Source organism: Mytilus galloprovincialis, chromosome 7, assembly GCF_965363235.1.
Source record: "Mytilus galloprovincialis chromosome 7, xbMytGall1.hap1.1, whole genome shotgun sequence".
Classification (NCBI taxonomy): Eukaryota; Metazoa; Mollusca; class Bivalvia; order Mytilida; family Mytilidae; genus Mytilus; species Mytilus galloprovincialis.
The window spans coordinates 69,986,127-70,001,013 of NC_134844.1; the positions used below are offsets into that span (position 1 = coordinate 69,986,127).

General features: G+C 33.4%; 1 protein-coding gene across 1 annotated transcript; it reads right to left on the reverse strand.

Annotated features, from left to right (window-relative positions):
• Window positions 1-464: 464 nt before the first annotated feature.
• Window positions 465-14,359, reverse strand: LOC143083569 (uncharacterized). The gene is made up of 9 exons (XM_076259830.1): window positions 14,230-14,359; window positions 12,410-12,571; window positions 11,149-11,307; window positions 9,812-9,901; window positions 8,014-8,178; window positions 5,948-6,072; window positions 5,031-5,196; window positions 3,915-4,706; window positions 465-2,001 (listed from the first exon to the last, which is right to left on the reverse strand). The coding sequence occupies exons 1-9, from the start codon at window positions 14,297-14,299 to the stop codon at window positions 1,679-1,681; spliced, it is 2,052 nt and encodes a 683-aa protein (XP_076115945.1). The 5' UTR covers window positions 14,300-14,359; the 3' UTR covers window positions 465-1,678.
• Window positions 14,360-14,887: the final 528 nt, after the last annotated feature.

The following is a 14,887-nucleotide window of genomic DNA, read 5'->3' on the forward strand; positions in this document are numbered from 1 at the left end:
AGGCCTTTTCCTCAGGCTTTTTTTCGACCTGCAACTGACAAATCTCAAGTATTAGCAAAGTTATTGAAAAAAGAATTACTCCAATGGGATTGATGGCATACGTGAAACGTAAACACATTTTATAATACAACACAAAAATGATAAAATGAGCATAAAATTAGGAAGAGATGAGGCAAATATCTTCATTCACGGCATATTGCTCAGTCGCGTATGTAATGATTTTGATACGATATTCCAATTATCAAGAGATGTTGTTGGATATTTTTATAAGGTAGGCGTATTCAAGACTTCGACTTTTCGAGAGGGAGCTTGGTATTAACAATTTTAATATATATAATTTATCATAGATCAAATTTAAAACCATTATAACTTGGTTTACTGAATTAACCGTGTAATATATGAAAAATTATAAACAATAAAAAAGAAAAAAGAATTACAACGTCGAACATATTTAACAATCATTAAATACTGGATTCAAACAGGAGCACTCGTACAAAAAGTCCGATGCAATCAATAGTAATAAATGCGTTATAAAATTAAAATAGATATATCAATATTAGGATAGCACATAAATCGGAGATACAAATAAAAAGGTAACAATAATATACTCACACAATAGACATGCAGGGAGAGTAAAGATACACCAAAATTACAATTAAAGTAATTACCCGGGAAAAGTATTTCTAAAAAGGGGGTTCCAACACATGCAACTCTTGTAAAAGGGGAGTCCAACCATTTGTCCCCCATACAAAAAGAAAATCAAAAATTACAAATGAAACAACTTGTATATCACATTATTTAGAACATGTTTGGAGACGGTCCAGTTATACAATAATGTTTTGACAGTGATCGAACAGTAAGCTGCAGATGCACGATTTGATACTTTTCTAACCAGGAACTTTCAGATTAAGAAATATATAAAAAAAAAACATTGATTGCAGGAGTTATTTGTTATATTAACTGTTCCATATCCATGAAAACATGTTTGAGACAGTGTAACATTTCCAGCACGAGTGATCACGAGACAACAACTGTACAAACACTTTCATTCGACAAAACCTAGGGCTGCTAATAATTGAATTTGTAGAAATGAATGAATTTACAAAAATGAAAGTAAAATACAAAACATATTTTTTTAAGTAGATTAACACACACTTTTTTTTTTACAATAACGCCATTCAACTAAGTAACACACTTCTTAATAATAAACAACCAATAATAATAAAAAAAAAAAAAAAAAGCCAAAATCAGCATCTTTAAATCTGAGGACTGTACTAGTAATAATTCTTGATTCTGTCCTTAATTTTCTTTGTTTCCTTTTAATAATCATTCTACTGCTAATCTGAAAACTGTTTTGGCGCCTTTAATCAATCTACTGCTACTGTGAACACTGTTTAACTTTTGGCGCTAAAGCTCTTTCTTATATTGCTTCTTTTGTTTAAATATTGACGTTTTGATGAAATAATAAGTTATCTAACCGGCTTTACAAATTTTCCCAAAATTTTACATTTAACGATTGTTGACCTTTTTTTCTTATAGAAGTCGGCATGCGACTAATTGAGCTCATGCAAAATTATATAATTTATATATAAAAAAAAACATACTAGTATCAAAATCAGAAATTAAAACTACTTTAACAATTATTGGATTCAATGTTATTAGAAGCTTATCATATAATCTAAAAGTCCAATGTGTTCGGTGGAATAAAAGGTTTGACTGCAATCTTCCTTGCACGTTGTGTTGTTTTGGATGTATCTTTATTCGAACTGGTTCCACTGGTTTTTGAAGTTTGTTGCAAATTTGCCCGACTCCTGTCGCTCATAGGTTTTCCGTTTTCATGGTCATCTACTCCACGTTTTCGTCTCTTTGCAGCATACATCAAACAACATGTCAATAGAGCTAACAGCAGAATTGAAACCCCGACAAGAATCCACCATGGCCAGTATAAGTCACGTATGCTATTCCATATTTCAGACTTAGATGATTTCGATGTCATCATGTCTACAATAGAAAGAAAAAGGTCTAGACTATAGTCAAATAAATTAGTCGAATAGCTTTAACAAAAAAAAAAAAAAAAAGAAACTGACTATAGATAAATACATTGTAATTCTTCAATGAAACTAGAGGCTCTAAAGAGCCTGTGTCGCTCACCTTGGTCTTTGTGAATATCAAACAAAGGACACAGATGGATTCATGACGAAAATGGGTTTTGGTGATGGTGATGTGTTTGTAGATCTCACTTTACTGAACGTTCTTGCTGCTTACAATTATCTCTTTCTATAATAAACTTGGCCCAGTAGTTACAGTGTCAGTGGAAAAAGTTAATAAAAAAATTACAAATTTTATGAAAACTGTTAAAAATTGACTATGAAGAGCAATAACTCCTTAGGGGGTCAATTGACCATTTTGATCATGTTGACTTATTTGTAAATCTTACTTTGCTATACATTATTGTTGTTAACAGTTTATCTCTATCTATAATAATATTCAAGATAATAACAAAAAACAGCAAAATTTCCTTAAAATTACCATTTCAGGGACAGCAACCTACCAACGGATTTTTCGATTCATCTGAAAATTTCAGGGAAGATAGATCTTGGCCTGATAAACAATTATACTCCATTTCAGATTTGCTCTAAATGCTTTGGTTTTTGAGATATAACCCAAAACCTGCAATTGACCCCTATGTTCTATTGTTAGCCATGGCGACCATCTTGGTTGGTTGGCCGGTTTACCGGACACATTTTAAAACTAGATACCCCAATGATGATTGTGGCCAAGTTTGGTTTAATTTAGCCCAGTAGTTTCAGAGGAGAAGATTTTTGTAAAAGTTAACGACGACGGAGGACGACGACGACGGACGCAAAGTGATAAGAAAAACTCACACTGCCCCTCGTGAGCTAAAAAAAACCCCCAACTTTACTGTAAATACTTCAGATGTACGTAGAATACCAAAAACAATTATTCGTCGAAGAATGACAAACAACAACTTGACCAAAATAAAACGATAAAAACATGTGTATCGATAAATATTCTGATTCCAATTCTATGTCATCATGACGTCATAACCATTTTCACTTGACATTTTGTCCAACAGAATAAAAGTTCTACTTATTGTTTACCCGATAAATGTAAGGAACACAATGAATATAAATATTCTACGTATACACTGAGTCATATATATTTCTTTTTTGTGTTAATAGGCAATTGTAGCACATTTTCTTGTACTAATAAAATTGTATATTTGAATAAACAAGAATATATTTGTCCTAAGTACACGTATGTTTCATCCGCATTATAATTTTTTTTATGTTCAGTGGACCCTGGAAAAGGGGTAAAATCTCTAATTTGACATTACAATTAGAAAAATCCTATCATAGGGATCATGTGTACTAAGTTTTAAGTTCATCAAAAACTACCTTGATCAAAAACTTTAACCAAACACTTTAACCTGAAGCGAGAAGGACGAACGAACGAACGGACGTACTAACGAACGGACGAACGGATGAACGACCGAACGGACGCACAGACCAAATGGGGCATAAAAAAGACTTACAAAAAAGGTATTTAATTAAGTTTTGGTACTTTTGAATTTATATCGTGTACGATAAAATGAACATAATTTGTTGACCTCATTGGCGGATCCAAAGGGGGGGGGGTCCGGGGGTTGGAACCCCCCTTTTTTGGCCGATCAATGCATTTGAATGGGAACATATAGTTGAAACCCCCCTTTTTTAAATGGCTGGATCCGCCACTGGACCTACTAACATACATCTCTCGGATACATGCAATTTGAATAAATAAAAAAAGTATAATGTTCTTAAAATGAATAAAAGTTTTTTTTCTGAAAATATCTCTTACTCTAGGCGAATTCTTGCTTTAAAAAAGGAACTTGTAATAGAATGCATATTTACTATTTGAGGTATTAGTTGATCCAATCGTTGCTACACTTTGTTCAGTTGTTGATGAAGTTGTCAGATCAGTTGTTGAAGTTGTCGGATCAGTTGTGGAAGTTGTCGGATCAGTTGTTGAAGTTGTCGGAACAGTTTTTGTAGTTGTCGGAACAGTAGTAGTTGTTTCTTTAGATGTCAGTTTGGTATTTGTCTGTTCGGTAGTTGTCAGTTCAGAAGTTATTTTAACAGTAGTTGTTGGTTTGGTAGTTCTCAGTTTGGTAGTTGTCACTTCAGTAGTTGTCGGTTCGGTAATTGTCTGTTCGGTAGTTGTCAGTTCAGAAGTTATTTTTACAGTAGTTGCTGGTTTGGTAGTTGTCAGATCGATAGTTGTCAATTCGGTAGTTGTCGGTTCAGTAGTTGTTAGTTCGATTGTTGTCGGTTGGGTAGTTCTTGCTTCGGTAGTTGTCTGTTCGATAGTTGTCTGTTCTGTTGTAGTCGGTTCGGAAGTTGTTAGTTTTGTAGTTGTCTGTTCGGTAGTTGTCAATTCTGCAGCTGTTGTTGCAGTAGTTGTTTGTTCGATAGTTGTCGGCTCGGTTGTTGTCGGTTCAGTAGTTGTATGTTCGGTAGTTGTCTGTACTGTTGTAGTCGGTTCAATAGTTGTCGTTTGTGTAGTTGTTAGTTCTGTAGTTGTCTGCTCGGTAGTTGTTTGTTCTGCTGTTGTCGGTTCTGTTGTAGTCGGTTCGGTCGATGTTGTAATTGCTGATTCGGTAGTTACTATCGTGGAATCAGCTTGTGTTGTTTTCCCTATTGTTGCTGTTAAAAAAACAAATTGTGATTGTTTAGTAATACAACATGAAATTTTATGCACTTGTAAATTAGATTGTTTAAGTAAAAGTAAATGAATAAAATTGTCCTCTATTCTTTGTTTTGTTTAAGATATTCTTTTATATCTTTATATCATGAACGATGGTATGGAAAATTGATAAATTAATGATACAAATGAATGTTCCTAGAAATCATGTTGAAAAATGTAAATGGGGCTAAAATTAGAACTCATTATAAAAAAGAATTGGTTCTAATTGCAAAGTTTTGAGAATTGCTAAAAATGTGAATATAGCAAAGTAAGCACTATCTTACCTGTATAGGGAGGAGTAAACACCATCCTCACAAATTTCTCGTTTCCGTCATCGAACATGAACTCGTTATCAACCTTCGCAATACACAGAGCAGGGTACCAGTCGCCCTGACTCATTGACAGGTAAATAGAAATTGTAATGACGCCATTGTTATCAACTTTATATCTCTAAAAAAAATAAATATATACAATGATATTTATTTTTTAAATGTAGGTTATTAATCCTATTGATGTCCGCGTAATTGTATTAAAATGTACATGTATTAAAAAAAGAGACAACAAATGCTATAAAATAGACATTTAAGTTTTGTACACGTTATTGAAAATGTATTGGGAAGGATTGTGCCTGATGTTCATATGATGAAATCATAATCTTTCAGTCAGTTTAATTGAAATCTGGAGCTGGCATGTCAGTTAACTGCTAGTAGTCTGTTGTTATTTATGTATTATTGTCATTTTGTTTATTTTCTTTGGTTACATCTTCTGACATCAGACTCGGACTTCTCTTGAACTGAATTTTAATGTGCGTATTGTTATGCGTTTACTTTTCTACATTGGCTAGAGGTATAGGGGGAGGGTTGAGATCTCACAAACATGTTTAACCCCACCGCATTTTTGCGCCTGTCCCAAGTCAGGAGCCTCTGGCCTTTGTTAGTCTTGTATTATTTTAATTTTAGTTCTTGTGTACAATTTGGAAATTAGTATGGCGTTAATTATCACTGAACTAGTATATATTTGTTTAGGGGCCAGTTGAAGGACGCCTCCGGGTGCGGGAATTTCTCGCTACATTGAAGACCTGTTGGTGACCTCCTGCTGTTGTTTTTTTCTATGGTCGGGTTGTTGTCTCTTTGGCACATTTCCCATTTCCATTCTCAATTTCATTTTATACTTATATTATATATAACGGTTGGCGTCGTACCCCACAATATGGCCACTTTGCTTCATCATACATCTCGATAACTATAAAATCACCAAAAGAAGGTGTGTCCTTTTTATCTGCTGGCCAACTACCAAGGCATGAGAATGGCCCATAATAAGGAGCAGCTGAAAAACATAAGCTACTTATGGTTATATATGTAACTTTAACGCGGTAAGGTTAAACTAAGCACGAGAAATTGAAGGGGTCGTAATTCTGTAACACTGAATATATATGATTAAAAAATTAACATGTTAGATTTATACTAAAAAATCATTCAAATTATCGTTAAATGTGAATATAACACATAAGTTGATCCTCATTTTGACTTTTGCACAAATCGACCGGAATATAAGTACTTTATCTTCAGTTTCCCCTAGTCTGTCAACACTGAGGCGTTGAGTTCCAGACTCGCACGTTCGACTTCCATCTTAAAATATTTCGATTCCAATTTTTCAGTTGGTAGGTCAGTGGTTCTCTTCTGGTATTCAGGCTTTTCATATGATAAAGACAAGAAAGCTGAAAGTGGCGTTAAACACCAATGTTCAATCAATTATGATAGAGTAGTCATCTCGTGACTATATGTAAACAAAAATTATACAATTAATAGATGTTTCTGCTAGAGAATTAAACTGAGATTACATCCTAACTCCTTTGTTCTAACAGGGGTGATCTGAGTCGGATCATATCTACCAGATCACCCCAGCTTGAGTGAGCCACATGTGAGCCGGAGACCAAAGGGTGATCTGACACTGACACACCAAGTCCAAATGGGATAACGATTTTAAATCCCAGCTGTTTTAGATAAGACAAAAAAACGTTTACATGCAATTCATAAAATATAGTTTAGAACGCCACACAACCATCATAATATACTTTATGTATTACTATATAAAGTACATGTATACCCTTTATGATTCCAAAACACGGTGGTTAGATATCAAATCATATCAACACACCCAACTCAGGTCTATAGGCCCACACTAGATCGCCACTCAATACAGATATCGCCCTCTCTTGTTTACTGACTCGCCCCACTTTTGAAAATGTGTAAAATCAAATTAAACAATTAGTCTGGCAACTCACTTATTTACGAAAGGGGTATAAACCCAACTGAATAAAGGTATGCCAACTCGCCCCACATGTAAAAAAATATTGTTTCCTTTAAGTTTGTTTAATTTCGGACAGTTGGTATCCAGTCGTCCTGGTGTAGTAGTATGTGTTTTGGGTTTAATAAAGATAAAAAATGGTGTCGTGGGTTGATATGTCAAAGATCTTGAGTACGAATCCCAGCATAAACACTGGACTTTTTTACGTAAATTTTGAAAGATAGTCTTTTCCGTATAAATAATTATAAGCGCTATAGTGTATTTGGCATTCCAGCCAAAATGTCACAGAAAAAAGGAAAGCTTGAAAAACAAAGAAACTCAAGCTGGGGTGATCTGGTAGGGGTAATTCGACTCAGATCACCCTTTCCTTACGTCGTATCACCTTCCCTGTCATGAATGTGACCCACCGAATTAGACTATTTATCGGATTTGTTATCTCATAAGCAACACGACGGGTGCCACATGTGGAGTAGGATCTGCTTACCCTTCCGGAGCACATGAGATCACCCCTAGTTTTTGGTGGGGTTCATGTTGTTATGTCTTTAGTTTTCTATGTCGTGTCATGTGTACTATTGTTTGTCTTTTTGTCCCTTTCATTTTTAGCCATGGCGTTGTCTGTTTAATTTCGATTTATGAGTTTGATTGTCCCTCTGGTATCTTTCGTCCCTCTTTTTGAACAAAGGAGCTGGGATGTTACATTCAGGGGAACATTGATTGAATAGTTACCTGATGTTATATTCAGGGGAACATTGATGAAATAGTTACCTAATGATTCATCCAGGGAAACATTGATGGAATAGTTACCTGATGTTACATTCAGAGGAACATTGATGGAATAGTTACCTGATGTTACATTCAGGGGAACATTGATGGAATAGTTACCTGATGTTACATCCAGGGGAACATTGATGGAATAGTTACCAGATGTTACAGTCAGAGGAACATTGATGGAATAGTTACCTGATGTTATATTCAAAGGATCATAACAACTCTTCAAACCGATGACTTCATCCTGAATATAGGCTTGAGAATTTTGACCAGCACAGTAGTCAGGGTTTCCTTTATCACTGAAGATGAAGTCATAGGTAATGAAATCAAACGGGCAGTTTGAATACTGAAAGTTGTCTAGAAAAGAAAATGAAAATATCATAGTGATTTTTAAGTTATTTTTTTTCAAACTGTTCATTTTTAAAATAAACTATATAAAGACATGCACATTTCTCTTATGTTTTTGCATTAAAATTCTTTACAAAATATGTTATGAATGTTGTTTCTGTATTGGTGTGTGAAATCTGCTCCGACACCACATACAGTCAATGATATAAGACAAGAACATCACCATGACTTATCTGTAGGTTAAGCGCAGTGATCTTGTTTTCAGTAACTGCGAGCATTTTGTGTTACGACATTAACCATTGTTTTATTGGACGTTGTTTTTGTTTACCAGTATTAGATTTTAAAGTATTTTTTCTGTTTTTAATTATTAGTCTATTAGTAGACTTTCGTTTGTTTCCCATGCCGTTGAAATATTCTCTTTGACTTATCAATTTGGATGTCTCTTTGTTATCTTCCGCCTATTTTATCTTAAGAGAATATATTATATTTGAAATCGTCATGACAGCGTTTCCCAAATCTACTGACTGAATGCAAAATTTCAATTGGAAATAAACAAGAAGGTGTCCTCAGTACACGGATTCCCCATCCGCACTATCAATTTCTATGTTCATTGGACCGTGAAAATGAAGGAAATTCTCTAATTTGTCATTAAAATTAGAAAGATCATATCATAGGGAATATGTATACTAAGTTTCAAGTTGATTGGACTTCAACTTCATCAAATCTAACTCGACCAAAAACTTTAAAGCTGGACGAACGGACGAACGGACGGTACAACGGACGAACAGACGGACGGACGCACAGACCAGAAAACATAAATCCCAAAAATAGGCAATAACAAATACAAATTAAACTTCAACTAAGCTGTATTTGTTTTCATCATAGCGTCTTGTTTTGCAACTTAGAAAGTTAAATGAACCTTTGATTTTTAGACTTCGACTTTCTTTTGAATTACCGATCTTTATATATAAAACAATGATGTGTTCTTCTGCAATTCGTTCAATTGTAATATAAGGCTTGACATATCAAATCACCCAAGACAAATGCTGATGCAACACACACAATGAACTCTCTGTGTATATATGGCAATGCATTCATATTTTTGCTGGTGTATAACTTTATATTTTGTTTTTATTTTACCATGATAAAGTAGTGGAGAACCTTTACAGTTTTTCGATATTTTTTAAGTTGTTTCTTCTCTAAAATTACGTATAGTATTAAACAGCTTGTAGGTCATTTCAGCAACATAACAAGAAAAATGACAAAACAGACATGAAGCATCACTAATAGACAGGTGTTTGTACAACATTATTTCTATTATTTAAGAATGTTCACTACTCAGTTTCAAAATAACAAGTCAAAATTGGAAAAAAAGGATTCCGAACAACTTCCAAAAAGTCCAGAGTAAGAGGAGCGAATATCCTTAATCACCCTATAAATAGCATATCATCATCGTCCATTATATTCGTTTCTTTAGCTCACCGTTTAAGATGTGTCGCGGCGTAAACTCTTCTAAAAAACAACCCAAACAAACAACATAAGATCATTCAAATTCATACATATAGAGTATTTTTTTTGTATGCTATTTTGTCGAACTTATGTTAAATCGAGCAACTTTCCTTAAATATCATAAAATACATACATTTTGAAAGAGCTATACTGACAGAACCTGCAGTAAATAGACCAACACAATCTTGTGCACTGGTTATAGTGCCGGTAGATGAAAACTCGTCTGAAAATGTTATAAAAAAAATACAAATTAATGTTATACCAAACGTATTGACTTATATTAAATTGGCTTGTTAAATTTTCATAAAATTTGGACAAAAATATATACGTTGACTCAGATCTGACAAAGGAAGATAAAAACTTATTGATGTAGATTTGACGCTAACATTAAAAAAAACAGGACGTTTGAAGTTCATTGGCATTTCTACCCTAATACTAGTATGGAAATTATAATTATGTATTTTATCACAATGGTAAACATAAACGTATGTGAAGCGTTTTGTTATGAAAATTCCTTAAAACGCACCTTTGTCAATACATTGACAGACAGACAGACAAACAGACAGACAGACAGACAGACAGACAGACAGACAGACAGACAGACAGACAGACAGACAGACAGACAGACAGACAGACAGACAGACAGACAGACAGACAGACAGACAGACAGACAGACAGACAGACAGACAGACAGACAGACAGACAGACAGACAGACAGACAGACAGACAGACAGACAGACAGACAGACAGACAGACAGACAGACAGACAGACAGACAGACAGACAGACAGACAGACAGACAGACAGACAGACAGACAGACAGACAGACAGACAGACAGACAGACAGACCATTCAAAATTAACAGTTTGAATCAAAATATTAAAGGGAATCAAAAATAAGTTAGACAAAATATAATACATCTTATTTTATAAAATCTTATTGTAGAGAATTATTATTAACGAATCATGTGTAGCCATGACATATATCAAGGCCCTTGTCCAACTGTACATTTTCTTATTGCCATAGTACACCAGGCAGTTGACATAAAAACCCAACACTGTAAGTAACATTGTCGAACTGTTTGTAGCCATGACATTTATTAAGGCTCTTGTCAAAACTGTCATCTTAATCATCGCCATGGTACATCAGGTAGTTAACATAAAACTCATTACTCTGAGTTTGAGAGAAAATGGATGCCTTTTCTCTATGAAGGGAATACTTTGTTGAAAAGATTATATTCAAGAGTTTAAAAAAAATCTTAAGGTAGAATTCCCTGAGTACATTGTCGAACTGTGTGTAGCCATGACATAAATTAAGGCCCTGGTCCAAACTGTATATTTTGACATCACCATAGTACATCAGGCAGTTAAAATAAAAACTAATACTGTAAATTTTTAGAGAAAAAGGAGGCCTTTTCTCTATGTAGAGAATACTTAAAAAAGTATACATTCAATAATTTTAAAAATCTTACGGTAGAATTCCCTGAGTACATTGTCGAACTGTTTGTAGCCATGACATATGTCAATATCCCTCTTCAAACTGTAAATATTCCAATCGCCGTAGTACATCAGATAGTAATAGTATCCTGATATTGAGTCAAAATATTCATCTACACACGAAGGAGATGCACCTGCAGAATGAAGAATCAAACAAATAAACATTATGTTTGAAGATATTCGCTACTCTGTTTCCAAATAACAAGCTTTTATGAAGACTGTTTTAAATTGATAGTTATATATAACTAAAGAAATTATAAAAGCAGAAAAAAATAAAGGGTTCGAGTGCTTTTTCGAGATGTAAGCCATTAAAAATTTCGCGGGAAATGATTTTCTCTAAATACCTACATTTATATTGGCATCTTTTTTTCTGTCAAAAATTGTAAAAACGTGACAATTTAGGGATTAATTGATAAATTTTTAAAGATTGCATTAAAACTATATGTAGTAAAATTTGAAATTAAAATATGAGTAACAAGCAGAATTTTTAAATGGCATTACATGGATAAAACCAAAGAATTCCAAATATCTAACAAAAATTTAAAATAACAAGAGAAGCGAGCATCCTTATACTTTCTTCGGAGAAAATGAATATGGCCACTTTACATCTTTAATAATTTAATTTGCGGTGAAAAGAAATTTTAACATCAAAAAGAGGGGAAAGAATAAAGAGTTCAAAACAATAAGTGAAAAAAAAACCAACAGATAACTCCATGGTTAAATTTTTTAGCCTCTAATAATCAGGTTTAATGCGAGCATTAGCGAGCGACAATACAATACGACTCCAGTTTCGACCCGAGTACAAATACAGCTGATATTTAAAGACACGAAGCAGTTATTGCCTTTATCCTGCAATTATTTGTTTTACGTTTTTTCTTCCAAGTCCCTGAATTTGTTTTTGAAAGAAATCGACATGACTTCAACACGGACCGCAATGAGGACCCAAAATAGTGATGTAAACAGTAAAATGACATAACTGTTCGCTCGCAGTAGAAGCAGGATACCAGGAAATTATATATTTATATATAAAAGTAGAAAAGTCGATTGCAGGATAAAAAGGAGACGATTTATTTATTTATAGTAGAAAGGTCGGTTACCATTCGTCACAACTCGGCCGATTCCGTACCTCAACGATAGAAGGAGAGTAGCGGAGTCGCCCGAGGATTGCCGATTGGTCGATTGCAGGATAAAAACTTTTTAACGGGAGACAAAACATAAGAAATAAGTTTTATTTACCCATGGCCGATCCATCCGTTGTATAGTAATCCATCACACTGTATCCAGCCGTGAATTGTCTTTTAATTATTGGTGTCGCAAACCAGTATGTAACCCCTGCAGTTGCTGTTGTCCATTCAACTGGGAATCCTTTTCCTAAACATGCTGTAGATACCAGTGTTCCTGGTTGAAAAAACAAACATGTAAATCTGAATTCTATTGCAACATCAATTGTAATATTCAATTTGATTAGATAACGTCACCAATTTGTATGGCATTAAATATGTCGACCGTCGGCTATCTATAAAGGAATTCACTTTTAAGTCATATGAAACTAGTGACTTGAAAAATAAAGCTAACCAAACTGTCATTTACGGAAGCGTATTAACGCCACACATTTTAAAAAGGTTTTCCTCCTATCCTAGCGTTATAACGCAAACCTTTGGGTTATAACGCAAAAATAAAGATAGGAAGAAAAAATTAAAACAAAAATATATGGCGCTAATAGGCTTCCGTAGTCATTCCTTTTACCTCATATATATATAAGCGAAGACGGTCTTCATCTTTGAATTTGTATCGTTAACTTTCAAAACGTTAATCAAATAATATTCTTTATCATATACTTAGATTAAATAAAATATAATTTTTACTGCATGATAATAACATTAAATTAACGTAAACTCCATATTTTTCGAATTGGTGCTTAGCGGGCTGATGAAAAGTTTATCACATGCTTCGATTGTTATCACATGCCTTTCCGTAACGTTATCACATGGCATTCCGGTGATACTCGGTAAATTCCGGAAATTACACCTCAGTGCTACGTTTTCAGTGAAAAACATTACAAAGTAGTGTACAAAACAATTATTATATTAAATAAATGCATTTATTAAAAGTTTCAAACATAATTTAGAAAGTTACTTTAAAAAAGAACAGTCAGTTACTGTGTTCATTTTGTATATTGTTGAATTATTTTTTTTTAATCGATTTGTCCATTTTAAAATATTTTCTCTCTTTATTGAGACATAAGATAGAAAGATTTCATATCGAATGTACTAAATCTGGGGTCCGACGTCCGTGAACTTTTTAATCTTTGAACTTCTATTTTGGAACCATGTAAAAGGATCAATATATGAATCTGTTATTTTTCTCCATTGTTGAAGCATATGATAAAAAGATCATAACATGGCATTTTTCATATCTCATGTATTATCAGCTCTCGGTCAATATCAGGCTCGAGTGATATTGAACCTAGGGCTGATAATACATGCGATATGAAAAATGCCATGTAATAATCTGATAATATCACGGGATGGCAAAAATAATAAGGGTGCTGGATTAAATTATTTCAAAATGTAACTCATAAAAGATATAAAACAAACTAACGTATTTGAAATCGCCAGTATTGAGACGGAAAAACTGCGAAGAAAAACAAACGAAATGTATAAGAAAAGATCTTTTATATATATATATATATATTCGGTTATTTTGATCCTCTTCATTAAACCATAAACTGTACGATATACCAGTTAAGCCATTCCAAATTGACTGAATCAGTCAAAATAAAATTATTTTAAAGCAAAATCAATGTCAATATAGGAAATAAAATTATCTGGAATTGAGTCTTATTTATTAACTGTCGACAAAAAGCAATCACTCCATACTTTTAAATGTGCAGGACTAATATAACAACAATTCCGTTCATTTTAATCTTACGGAGAGTTTCGTTCTAAAATCAGTTGCATTTTTTCTGAGAATTTGCATGCATTTTATTATTACATGGTTCAAAATGAATCCGGCGCTTTAGATGAAAAAAATATTAATACTTATAGTTTTATTACCTTGTAACAGGAACAATATACCAACAAAAAGGTAAGAACCTAAAGAAACGACTTTACAGAATAGATCCATCAAAATTCTAGATTATCGACTGTTAAGAAATACATTCCTCAAGCAACTGTTATTTTTCGCTTTCTTTAAATGAAAAACATACAAAGAAATATCAACTTTGGTCCAATCAAATTCAGAATCAGGTTTGTTTTTTCATTTTTATTTTGATAATTAAAATTGAAGCACTTAGAAAATGGTCAAGTGTTGGCACATGCAATTATACCAGGAAGACATGTGGTCCGAAGTACTACGAAGTATACATCCGTAACAATACCAAAAATCCGAAACAACGACCCGGTGTAATGTCAATTGTGTTTACAGAAATAAATGACTTCTGTAAGCCTACTTAAAGGACTGATAAATTACAATGTGTACAATTGTTATTAACTTAAAATTATTGTTTATTTTGAAAATAATGGATCTTATTTGCATATCAATATAACATGATATTGCTTTTTAATATATGTATGTCAAAGATATTAGTTTACTAAAATTTACCTACCCTGTATACATCATATTAGGTCACTAGCACACTATGTAACAAATTTATCTTACCGACTATCATTATTTGTTGAATTTATACTGAAGTTGTCTTATTTGCTATTATAA

What these genes read in the sequence shown, in the direction of transcription:
- LOC143083569 (XM_076259830.1), bottom strand. Translation starts at nt 14,299, where the DNA reads ATGGATCTATTCTGTAAAGTCGTTTCTTTAGGTTCTTACCTTTTTGTT. An exon ending in TCCTTTGAATATAACATCAG is followed by an intron (nt 6,073 to 8,013) that starts GTAACTATTCCA and finishes TATGTTTTTCAG; the next exon opens with CTGCTCCTTATTATGGGCCA. An exon ending in ATCAACTAATACCTCAAATA is followed by an intron (nt 2,002 to 3,914) that starts GTAAATATGCAT and finishes TTTCTATTGTAG; the next exon opens with ACATGATGACATCGAAATCA.